The sequence below is a fragment of the Mycteria americana genome, chromosome 3, assembly GCF_035582795.1.
Source record: "Mycteria americana isolate JAX WOST 10 ecotype Jacksonville Zoo and Gardens chromosome 3, USCA_MyAme_1.0, whole genome shotgun sequence".
Lineage (NCBI taxonomy): Eukaryota > Metazoa > Chordata > Aves > Ciconiiformes > Ciconiidae > Mycteria > Mycteria americana.
The window spans coordinates 28,438,550-28,450,683 of NC_134367.1; the positions used below are offsets into that span (position 1 = coordinate 28,438,550).

At 38.8% G+C, this 12,134-nt stretch overlaps 1 protein-coding gene across 18 annotated transcripts in view; it reads right to left on the reverse strand.

The window, feature by feature from the left end:
- The window catches only part of DST (dystonin), a 313,545-nt gene that overhangs the window by 15,763 nt on the left and 285,648 nt on the right, over window positions 1–12,134 (reverse strand). For all 18 annotated transcript variants that reach the window (XM_075498103.1, XM_075498099.1, XM_075498102.1 and 15 more), the window contains 8 exons: window positions 10,093–10,262; window positions 9,616–9,775; window positions 7,973–8,167; window positions 6,630–6,758; window positions 3,021–3,164; window positions 1,976–2,164; window positions 1,000–1,129; window positions 23–186 (listed from right to left, as the gene is read on the reverse strand). In XM_075498103.1, the coding sequence (XP_075354218.1) occupies window positions 23–186; window positions 1,000–1,129; window positions 1,976–2,164; window positions 3,021–3,164; window positions 6,630–6,758; window positions 7,973–8,167; window positions 9,616–9,775; window positions 10,093–10,262 (1,281 nt within the window). The remainder of the gene's footprint in view (window positions 1–22; window positions 187–999; window positions 1,130–1,975; window positions 2,165–3,020; window positions 3,165–6,629; window positions 6,759–7,972; window positions 8,168–9,615; window positions 9,776–10,092; window positions 10,263–12,134) is intronic.

A 12,134-nucleotide genomic window follows, 5' to 3' on the forward strand; every position in this document is an offset into this window, starting at 1 on the left:
TTCTGTACAGTCCTTTTCTGACCTCTTCAAGTCTATCCAAAGCATCATTAAGTTTTCTTCTTCTTTCCAAGGCCAGAAGCCAGACTTGCTGCCATTTGCTGACTAAAAGGTTTACCCGTGGATTCTTGGTTTCGATTTGCGCCTGGGCTGCCGATGGATATATGCCTGGTGTTGGGGAACGCTTTCCTGTTAAAACATGGTAAAATGCGTAAGTCTCACCCAGTTCAAACAGAACAAACATTCATATGACGGGTACCTGACCTTCCTAAAACTACTCCTTCCTGTCCCAACTAATGAGCCCATACCCTGATATGATTCCATCTAATGGGATTTTTTTTTTCCTCACCATTGCTGGGGAAGGACTACATGGTGGTTAAAGTATCTTTTGTCTAGTCAGAAGCAGCTAGTAGTGGCTGCACTAGTGAAGCTGCACTGGTTAAATAAAATCTTTGCAGATCTCTCAGAGAGTTGCAAAGTAAACAACCTTATTTTAGAAGCAGGTTCCATGTATGGGTAAGTATAAAATACAATGAGTAAGTATATCTAAAAATACAAAAAGCAATTTCCTCACTTGATGATTCACTTGCCATTCAACCTCACTGAACACACTTTCTAATTGGACGCATATAATTTCATAGACAGTAAGAGCAAAATTTTCTCTCTACATCTTTATGTAAAAGAAGCTGTTTGCACTTTCAGATAACGGTGGATTTGCAAAGACTCAGCATGTGCACACTCTTGGAAGTTTAATAGCACATGAACAGCTGCACATTTTAAAAACAGGTATTCAAGAAGTATAGGACAAAATTTAAAAATACAAGTCTACTATGAGAAATTTCCTCACAATGAAAAAAGAGAGATAATTAGAAAAATCAGCCAAGAGAATTTCACCCTGTTTCACTAGAAGCTAATCAAACCGATTAGATTATTAGTAATCTGTTATCTTTAAAGATAGAGCAATGGTGTGTGTGACCTGCACCAAAATACTTCATTACTTACTTCCTGCTCTCCCCTTATCAAGGACAGGAATATGAGATTGTACTGGAGTGGGTTCAAGTGCCTTTCTTTTATAGGTCTTTGTAACTTTATCCACATCAGGTTGTTTTCTCGTCATTTCCTCCATGAATGTCTGCAATCAGATAGAGGTGGTTTTCATTAACAATACACAAAAGTGACCACAGGAATGAAAAACACATACAACAGCAAACCACCAAAGCTACAAGAATGGCACAGAAAGACTCTTATAATGCCAGCCTCACAAAAAAAGACACAGAGAAAGGTTTTGAACATAAGAAAAATTGTCAGTATAAGCTTTTAAGACCACTATAGCCTGGCTGTTAAAGGAAGGCTAAATGTAAAAAACAGTCTGTCAAACTTCTTTATTAACTGTGTATGGTGAGGTGATGTACAACAGGATTTTGACTCTGAGTACTCAGGTGTTCCTTGCTGTCCAGACTGCAGTTCATAGAAGTGAGACAGCTCTGGTGCATAAGCAGGGGTAAGCCTACGAGCATTCACTGCACCAGCAGCTCCCTCTGGCAATTCATAAACATATTTTTGAAATCCAATCAGTAAAGCCACACTGCAACACTACTTCTAAGGCAGTAGCACATATATTCCATGTGGGGGTTGTATTATTATTATTATTATTATTATTATTATTATCATCATCATCATCATCCTCCTCCTCCTCCTCCTCCTCCTTGTTCCTATGGGGAGTTGTAGGTTTGCTTTTAGAACAATGTGGCACTGAATTTTTGTTCGGTTGTTTTTTTACCTCTGTGTTGAATAAACTACAAGCACATTGTGTTGTACAAACATACAGATGTACAAAACACACAACTGAGTATCTGAAAAGGGATTTGATTATTAGTAGAAAAAATAGCTAAGGAGATTCACGCTTGATTATGAAGCCTAGCTGAGACGTGAGCACCATTTGTGGAATGTGTAGGACATGTCACTTAACATGCCTTACCTGATGTTCGGCTATAAGTGCTTTAACTTCCTCAATCTCCTGGGGGATAACCTCTTTATCTTTTTCAGTAAGTGTAGTCTCTGCCCACTGCAACCAGGACAGCAAGGCTTCCAGCAATTCCTGGTTAGCAATAAGTCCAGCCAGAGCTCCCGCCAGTCTCTGTTGATGTTGTTTAGCCCATGCCAAGACCTTGATAAAAGAACCAATGCATGAGTATGTGCACATCTGAAATTCTTAAAAATGTATTTAAAATTGCTCTGCTAACTGTAAACCCAGAGCTTCCTCCCAGGCCTAATGATGTTTGATTATCAAAGGTGCTAGATGTAGTGGTTGATCACTAAAGGTGCTAGGTAACTAGGATTCCCAGTTCAACACCACATTTTTTTCCTCACAGATATTCAGGATTAGGTGCTGTTAAATGGAGTAAACAGCACATTCAGGCAACATATTAAGAACTTTATCAAACAATATGTATAAGTTAGTGAATCATGCAGGATTTGGCGTCCGCTTTCCTCCTGGGCACTCCTGAAGCCATACTTTGCTGAAACCAGCATTTTGATTTTCTTTAAACAATATATATACAGAAAATACCACCTTAGCAGCTGAGAGTGTGCTGCACCCTCTGAGACCTACTTGTAGCCACTTAAATCATTTGGAAATCTAGATTAGCATTATGCTGGACTGAAATCCTCTCTAATACAATTAGAAAATGCTTCGAGTTTGCCCTGTATTTTCTTTCTTTTGTAATTTTTAAGTTTCTGCCTAGAAACTATTGGCTTCCTTCACATGGGAAGTGTCAGGCAGTATTTCCTTTAATACATACAAACAAAGAAGCTTGACCATCTGCTTTAGTTCTTAAAGCCCTGTAAGTTTTAAAATAAAACCTAGGGAAGCATGGTATTCACATCCATCACTGCAGGTATTTTAGATATTTAGTTCTCAACAGCTGGATCATTTCCTCCCAGTGTAACTACGATGTCAGTTGTCAGCTATGTTCCAATCAAAGATGGACTGTTGCAATGAAGATGGCTTGACACATACTGACCTCTTCAAACCTGGCTCTGATGATTGTTATCCAGTGCTTGATGGTAGTGATGGAGTCTGGGTGGCAGATAGCTAGGATAGCTTCTCCCATACCTGTTGCTTTATTCAGTTCTGCCTTTTTCTCTTCCAGTTTCTTCATAAATTCCTAAACCAGAGGTAACAATTTCAATTAGATGCTGACAAAATTTGCAAGAGAAATCCGAGTGCATAGTCTGGAAGAGGAGAAGCCTCTCAATCGCTCAAAGAGATTCAACTTGCAAGAAGCAAGTTTAATTTGTCTGAGAAAAGTTAAAAATGTTTAAAAAGTCTATTCCACATAAAGTACTAAATGAAGCTCTAAAATCTTTACTCCAGCTTGCCACTCCTTAAAAGCCCACCATTCTGTAAATACTTGAAAGACACATGCCTATATTAAAAAGAGAAGGAAAATCACAGCATTTTAGAAGTGCTGTAAATCAACTATATGATGGTTAGAATCACTATTGGCAACATTTCAGATGACTTGGTTTGTCAGTTACAGTAATTCTTCATAATAAACTACCAAGCTCCTAGCAGAAGCTGGAAATGTCCAACTATAATTAACATGCTCAGACAAGATGATAGAGGACTTCAGAAGCAGCTACACTAAACTAACACAAATGTGAAAACTCAGCAGCAGAGGGGGAGAGACACAGCAAGAACAGGGACAGAGACTGCTAATTAACCAGCTGTTTTCAGAGGTGCTGCCATGTGGGAAAAATCTTGTAAAAGCAACAGGATGTTTACAGCTTTAGACATCCAAGCTCATAGCTCATAGCCACTGATGTTCCTAGGGAGTCTGGCAGAGGAAAGGGTGGCAGGATCAGAATTGGGTGCGGGGGGGAACAACAAAAAAACCTGAAGGACTTTTCCCATCCTTTCTATAGTTTGCATTTCTTTTTTTTTTTATTATTACTATTACTATGATGGTTTTACTATTCTGCCTATTTTGTTATGTCTAAATATTGTGCAAGTCTGTGTGTCTTTGTGAGCATCCTTAACTGGAATTGCCAACATCTCAGTGCCTGGTGGAGTTTTTTGTTACAGTTTAACATCTTTAATTGGGCTACAGAATGGAACCATGTCTCTGACAGTTTAACTCTTCCATCCATGAAGGGCTATTTTGGATTCCAGAAATTAAAGATCAGCCAAGTCAGATACTAGAAAATTCAGAATCACCTAAACATTGTAAAGACATTATGCTCTGCCTTTACAAAGTAAATATGAAGCTATTATGAAATAAAAGTGTAAAAGAAATAATCTCTTCTACCTTGTTCTAAAAGCCTGGAATAGGTAGGCTGTATATTTAAAGAGATTTGTTACTAACTGATTTTGACTTATACTTAAATTAATGTCAGAGTTTAAGACCCAATCACAATAGCAGTCCTTCTCTCATAAACATGCATGAGTTCTTACAATATTTCCGTTGAAAATGGTTTTGGAAAAGTCGAGGTGGGTTGTAGTGAGAGATTACCAAAATAAGCCAGGGCCCGGAGGAAAACAGGCAACAATACTGTCTTCCCTGCACAACTGTACTAGAATATCTCAAAATCTAAATCTATGACACACTACATACAGTGTATTAAGCTTTCCCTCAGTAAAGGATACTAATTGTATTGAACTCTGTGGCAGTCCAGCGATATAGACACATTTACAAGAGAGGAGATGGGATGCTTCTCATTAAGTAATGCAGTGCATTAACCTACTACACCTCTCAGTCCCTAGAGAGGATGGCGATTCTACCTCTCTGCCTGCGATAGCAGAATTCATTAAATCATCTGCAGTAGTCAAGAAAAGAAAATCAGTAATGGGCATAAAGATGGACCATTTGGATAAAATATTGTTCTGAAGAAACCTTTCACCATGTAGCTGGATACAAATGCATTAAAACTATTTTACAAGAATCACAGTGATAAAAGGAAGATACATTTCCTATTTATTTAAATAATGTCACAGTCATACATTTTTTATATTAATATTGCAGCATTATAATACAGACATCGTGTTTAAACTAACATCATATATTACATTTTCCCTTCTTTTTTTTTTCTTCTTGAAAGCTAATGTTATAAGCTTAAGAGGAGACACCACTCATTCAAGGAAGATTTTGCTGTATGTGCTTATTGAGTGGTAAAGCAGCAGAGCCACAATCTTTCTTAGCTTGACAATTTCTGTATTTCTGTTATTTGGCCTTTAAGAAGAAAATCTGGTTGGCAGAACATCTACTAAAGCCTACTAAAAAATGTAAGTACAGTATGGCCTCATCTAACACTGAGGTTGGTTGTGTTGTGCTAGCAATTATTCTCCCCAGCTGGACAGGGTTTCTGAGAGACAAACTTTGCTTTGGTTTGAGGTTCCAAGTTATGCTTCAGCTTTGGCAGCACAATTTTGAGCTTTTGTACAGAAATATTTTGTTAATCAATCTACACTGCAGAGGGAGAAATTTAAGACTTTTTAAAAAATTATTTCAGTGGACCTAAGATTTCATTCAGACAGTTCTTTTGATTCAGAAGATCAAAAAATTAAATAAAAGGGAACTGATGAAGCACATGTGGAGGAAAGGCAGCTAAAAGACAAATTCCATTGCATCAGAGACAGCAGGCTGCTACTGCTGACATTAGTCAGCATATGCTGATGCATACATACATTTCCTAGCTGAAGAATAGCACCCAGTTTCCAGGGCCCCAAATTAAATATGAAAACTTCTTCAAAACATTGCAGTTTGAGTACCTTGAAAACTCCTTAGCTAAGAACCATTAGATAGTCATACCCTGCATGCACTCCTCTGCATAATAATATTCCCAAACTCAATTTAAACAGGATGCTTTTCCACTCTCCATTTCATAAGTTTTGTTATAACTTTCTTCAGAGCAATGATGAACAAATCCATTACTCTTATAATTTGTTCTATAACATTGTGGGCACTACATTCTTGGTACTATTACTACTGCACTTACAAGAAGAGTTTTGCATGGGCTTAAATGTGCATGTTTGGAGAGTGAAAATATGACCTCTATGCTCCTTACTTAGCCATCTTCCCATTTCATTACTGCAAAGTTAGTTTGATGGCCTGTAATCTAGTATCTGCAGTGCCTATGGCACTGCAATATTTCAGTATCTAATGCATGTGAAGCATGACAGCACACTGTTTCACCATGACAGAAGGTTAATGGATGATAACATCATTCTGCTGACATTTACAAATGACCTTGAAAGAAAACTATATGCTGTTTTGCTCAATGGTGCTAAGAAGACAGATATACTTTTGCTACTGTAGCAGTCTGTGTTATAATTGTCAGGCAGCATATATTCTACAGAGGGGTTTGCATCTGTCTCTAAATGCTTACAGAAACTTTCTAAAGGCCCATTATTTTCTTAGTAAGCCAAGATAACTCAAACAACAGCCCAACACCAGTATGGGCACCAAACTGTCAACTCCATTAAATTTCTAGCTGCTCTACAGAAACAGTTGCAAAAACAAACACTGGATGCTGGATATGACAATACGGGATAGACTTTGCCTCCTTTCCTTTATTCTACCCTCTAACAGTCCTATTAGAGTGAAGAGGACCCTCTTCATTTTCTTGCTTACCCTATGCTGGTCTATCAGTGTACGCAAGGCCTCTTCATCATCTGGAAGGACTCCGTGGAAACGAAGAGCCTGCTCCGCCTCTGCCAGCCACTCCAAAAGGACATGGACAACAGAGTGGAATTCTTCTGCCTGTTAAAATACAAGAAGAAGTCACAGTCACCCATGAGGGGATTCGACAGACACTGCAGCTTACACAAGGAGATTGAGCCCACATTTGGAGTCATTAATCACGCAGCAGTACTGGCACATTAACTTTCCATTAAAAAGTCAATGATATACAGATACTACATTTTCATAACTGTAAAAATATCTCATGCTTCCCAAAAAATTATAGGAAGTCTAAAAGCCTGTTCATGCTTTTAGCCATCTGATTTATAGTGTATTTGCAGCTCAGTTGAGAATGTCATGCCTTTACGCTGACAAATTACACGGGAGGTGCTTTCATGGACCAGCTGGAGAGATGAGAACTGTATTTTCTGCATAGCCTAAATCACCAGTTAAGCCAAATTAACTGACAGCCCTTTGGTGGCTGACCCTTTTATGTCTGGAGAAAACAAGAAAGTTCCACCTTTGGGCACAGCCATATTCAGGCAAATTAGTGTTTGAGGTAGCTGAAAATTGTGCCTGCTGAGAGACCAGAGAGCTAGACAAACACGGTACCCTGGGAAAAGCAGGGCAGGAATTTTGTATGCAGTGGATACATAGCTATTGCAGGAGCCCCATCCTAGCATCAGCCCAAGCTAATATATCTTCACAGAGCTGTACATCCATATCTCAGGTTTGGAAACAATACAGATGGACCTATTTGTTTGGGATCGGTACCAGCCAGTATTGACATACATACACTGTTCTAGCTCCTGAGTGCACTCAGCACAACTCCATTTTTTCTTCAATGTACTTTACCGTGCACTGTAATTGTGCCAATGTAAACAAGTTTTCAGTACACAAATTTTACTTCTTTCCAATAAGGCACAAAGGGCATAAATATGATTGCAATCTCCAGCTTCCTGTGAAGGGGGCACAGTTCTTAATCACCCTTCACGCTTGACTAACTTCAGTGATTTCCTTAGATGGTAAGGTCTTTGAAACATTTGCTTTGCATTTGTGGTATAGACTAATAACAACAGCAATAATAAATGCTAAGAGGCATTATTTATGTGCTGTGGTAAAGGGATGGAGACAAGGTAAGCAATGCATGAGCAAGAAAACGAGTATTTTCAAATGAAATTAAATGAAATTGAATTACATGAAGTGAAAATGAAATTAAATTTTCAGCAACTAGACTGTAAGATATTTTCTCTGCTTCTCATAAAGGACACGTAGCACCATTAGTACTCCTCTACCTGCCGAAGAGCCTGTTCCAGTCGTGTTTGCTTGGATACTGACAGGGCACAAACTGTCTCCCAGCGAGTGCTTAGCTCCTGCATTTGGACTTTGACCCAGGAAGAGTCATCACGACTGCCTTCTATCAGCTCTCTGGCAGAGCGCTTCAGAGCCTGGACACTGCTCGTTCTTTTTCCCAGCTCCTTCTGGAAAACCTAGGCACCACCAAATACATTTCATATGTTTAATTCATTAAGGCATAATTATGTAAAGAGAAACAAAAAAACTACCAAGTTATAAGAAGAAATCAAAATACGGATTTAGTTCAATCAAGAATAACTCCATCAAAGTGACTCAAAATGCCAAGTTCTGCTCCTTAGATTCCATATGAAGATATTTACACTCTATTCTATCCTAACAAAACTGGAGTATGGTAGGAAAATGTCAGGCAGATCCTGAGAAGCCATCCTGATACAATGCATGGGAAATCTAGCCTCCTTACCACGCTGGCTTTACACTCTTTATCAAAGCAATTGATCTGACACACATGATTAATGTGCAAGATTACCGCAGCAGGAAAAGATCAGATAAAATGCTAACGATCAAGGAGAAGGTTTAAAATCATAAAAACAGAACTAAAACCCCATCTGGGGGTCTGACTGTAAGGCTGTAGATCTCACCACATATTCATATATTTATGTGAGAGTATGTTCACATTTGCAGATGGAACAAGCTCCAGTTACATAAAGGAAGCTCTTAAAAGAAGATACAACAATTACAGTATACCATGCCACTGACTATGACTTAGTTGTGACACACAATGGGATTTCAGAAGCAATTCCAGCATATTTCAGGCTAATTTTTATAGACAACCCATGTTTGCAAATACTTTTTTTCACGAGGGATAAAATCTCCTCCTCACTGAACAGTCTTTGGATACTGGAAATCACTGGTAGATGAACAGAGGGACCTTCACCTCGTAATCCTCCCAGGCTTCAGAGCTCTGACAGTGTGTAGTCTTTGCAACAACGGTAAGTTCAACAGCCATTTCTTCCAACATACTGAACTGCAAAACTGGGATTCAGAGGCAGTGTCCTACATCTCTGACTTGCTCCCATCTCCAAAAACACTTCAGTAACAAAATACTGCAGCCTGCCAACATAGGCTTCCTGGACCATATTCTAGTTGTATACTCCCATGCATAACTTAAGCATTGCAACTACTTTTCTCCATGAATACACAGCAGCCCTGCAGGTTTGAAAGGCTGCTGTAGTCATGACGAGTGCACTGGACATTTGGTTAGCAGATGTACTAAATAAAAAGCCCTGTCTCCCCCAAAGATTTCCAGGAAAGTAATTTTTGCCACCTCTTGCCCACACACTCATATTCATAAATGCACGCTTGCAATTTTTGACATGATATTCATAAATACACAGGATAGCAGCATTAAATAGAATATCTCAATGCTAACTGGTGTCAATGAGTCACTAACAGTTGTTTTCTTCCATGTAAGTTTTATAGCATTTTCCATTGTTGATGACATGTTTGTGTTATAAAACTATTCCATGTTTCTAAAAATTACAGAATAGCCCAATAAAGATAGCATTAAAATGCTACAATTACGAGCAGTCTAGTAATTAAAAAAGAATATTTTTGGAATTACCTTGTGATTGTCGATCAAGTTCATCACTAAATCAATGTCTCCATGTACTGGCTGATCTTCCGCTAGCTGAGGTTCAATTTTGTATAACCAGTCAATGAGAGCTTGTAGAGCATCAGTAAATTGTCCTGAAAATAACAGGGCTTCCTCCAGTTTATTTTGTCTGGGGGGGGAGGGAGGGGGGAAATGAACACAGACACACACATACACAAAAAGAATTAATCATTCAAACACTTTAAGAAAACATTTTCAGCATAAAAGGATAACAACTAAGAGCTTTAAATCAGTGTTGCCCTTTTAAACTACTGGAACCATACCCCTCCCTCCCCCTCCCATGCATTTCTAGTATTTTACTGCTTTGGCACTCTTAATTACCAAACAAGCCAGTCACTCTGGTTTTACTTTTACACAACAGAAGCCAAAAGAATTCTCCTAAGCCTTTTTCTTATCTGCTGAATAATTAGATTGGTTTTCATTTACCTTTCTACTGATTTTCCACAAATTGTATCCCACTTATCCCTTAGTTCACTCAGCATATCATCAAGTTTCAAATTGTCATCAGCCAAGGTGGTTTTCTCTTTCAAGGAGCGTCCAGTCCTATTTGTGGTATCATAGACAGAATGTTTGGCACCAAGAGATTTCTGGAATTCCTATATATATGGAAGAAAAAGAAAACACCCATATAGCATTAACTGCTTACAGACCACAGTTAATTAATCTTTGACATATTATTTGCAATGGAAATTTTAAATGTTGCTGCAAGAAAATTTTGAACTTACTGCAAAATTTCTGGTCTGCTAGTGCCACAGTGCACCTGAAATTATATGGGGCTTGACACTAGGAGAGTCCCTGCCTTTTGTCCCTCTCTGGGAATGTAGCTCTATGCCTACTGGAACAGCTTCTGGAAAATCCCTCCTTCAGTGAGAGCAATTATTCCTGTTCTACCACAATATTCCTAAATTTCAGCAAGGGGCTGCCTGGTAGTCAGAAGGATGTGAAAGAACTGCTACTTTGGGAGCCATGAACTCAGCAGTCTTCACATTACATTTTTACATACTAAGATTTCAAGCCAGTGTAGAGCACCCCAAGGGTTACAAAGGTCATTCTGTCTTAGCTCAGCATGGTCAAGCTGGGAAACCTGCAACCACAAGCATTTAACCCTCCTAAGACTGAAGCATAGTATAATTGGGAAGAATTGTATGCCAAAAGTATACCGATCCAGGCACAAGAAGCAGCCAGGTGACTTCCCAGTAACTCAATTTGGGCTGGAAGCCATGATCACAAGCAGGTTTCTGTGATCCAGGGACTTTGGAAGATGACAGTGACACAGCAGTTGCATCTGCCTGCCAGCTCATTCTGCCCAGAGCCTGTGGAAGGCTTTTCACAGGCACAGAGGAGCACACAGAAACACAGCTCATCTGATACTGCAGAGGAGTTAACCAACTGACAGAGTAAATAATTAAATAAAAGAACACTGCCAAAAGACAAAACTAGCGCTACACAGCAGCTTTTAAATGGTAGCAACGCTTGAAGTGTTTTATTTCACACCTTCATGAACTGCTAGCAGGAAATCAGTTAAAAAAAAAAAAAATCACAAGTCTGCTTTAGGAAACTCATATATACAGAATCAAATAAATATTCTTTTTTTTTGGTCACAAAAAAATACTAGACCAAAAGACTTTTTGGTGTTTGCTGAAACAGATTTTCTTCTGGTTCTCTGGTTCAGTATCATCACATCCAGCAAGGAAATGATTACCACTTACAACTTACAGTAATTCCTCAGGGCATGTAAAGATTGCAAGGATTCCTCATGCTCACTGCTGGCACGTGCGTGCCTGCTCACCTCCCACTGGCAAGCTGTTCCCACATGGCCTGCACCAACATGTGCCATGGTAGCTCACAACTCTTCCACCAACTTTCCCATGTGTCCACATAGTCATCTGCTCTTTTTAGACGTGAATGTGTGTCAGGGAAAGCTCAAGTGGAATGGAGGTGTCTTAATTAGGAGGTAGACACTGGATTATGCCACGCGGACAGTATGACAACTTTACCTAAGGTGATTCAAAGTTCCTTTTTTAAAACTTGCTTGGTATTTTGCACTGCACTGTCCTTACTTTAGGGTTATTTCAGGATCCAGAGGGAACCGAGGATCAAAATTTATCAGGAAAAAAAAAAAAAAAGGCAGCATTTGTTTTGTAATTCAGTATTTCCTCACTGTCCTTTCATTTTCCTCATATAAAACAAGAAGGAAACACACTTTAGGAAAGAATACAAACACCATTGCCAAGCTAGAACTACAATAAAAGTAATTTTCAAAATGAAAATAACCAGGTTTTTATAAAAGTTCCTTCAATACAAACAGTAGGTCTGTGCTCCTTTTATTTGATGGGGTTTATTAACTACTTAACACTACATGCAGTGTTACTTGATTTGCATGAGGAAACACAATGAAATTGCTGCCAGAGAAGGATCATACAGGAAAACCAGATTTAAAGGTGAAAAAAGGGTTGCAGTCAATTCAT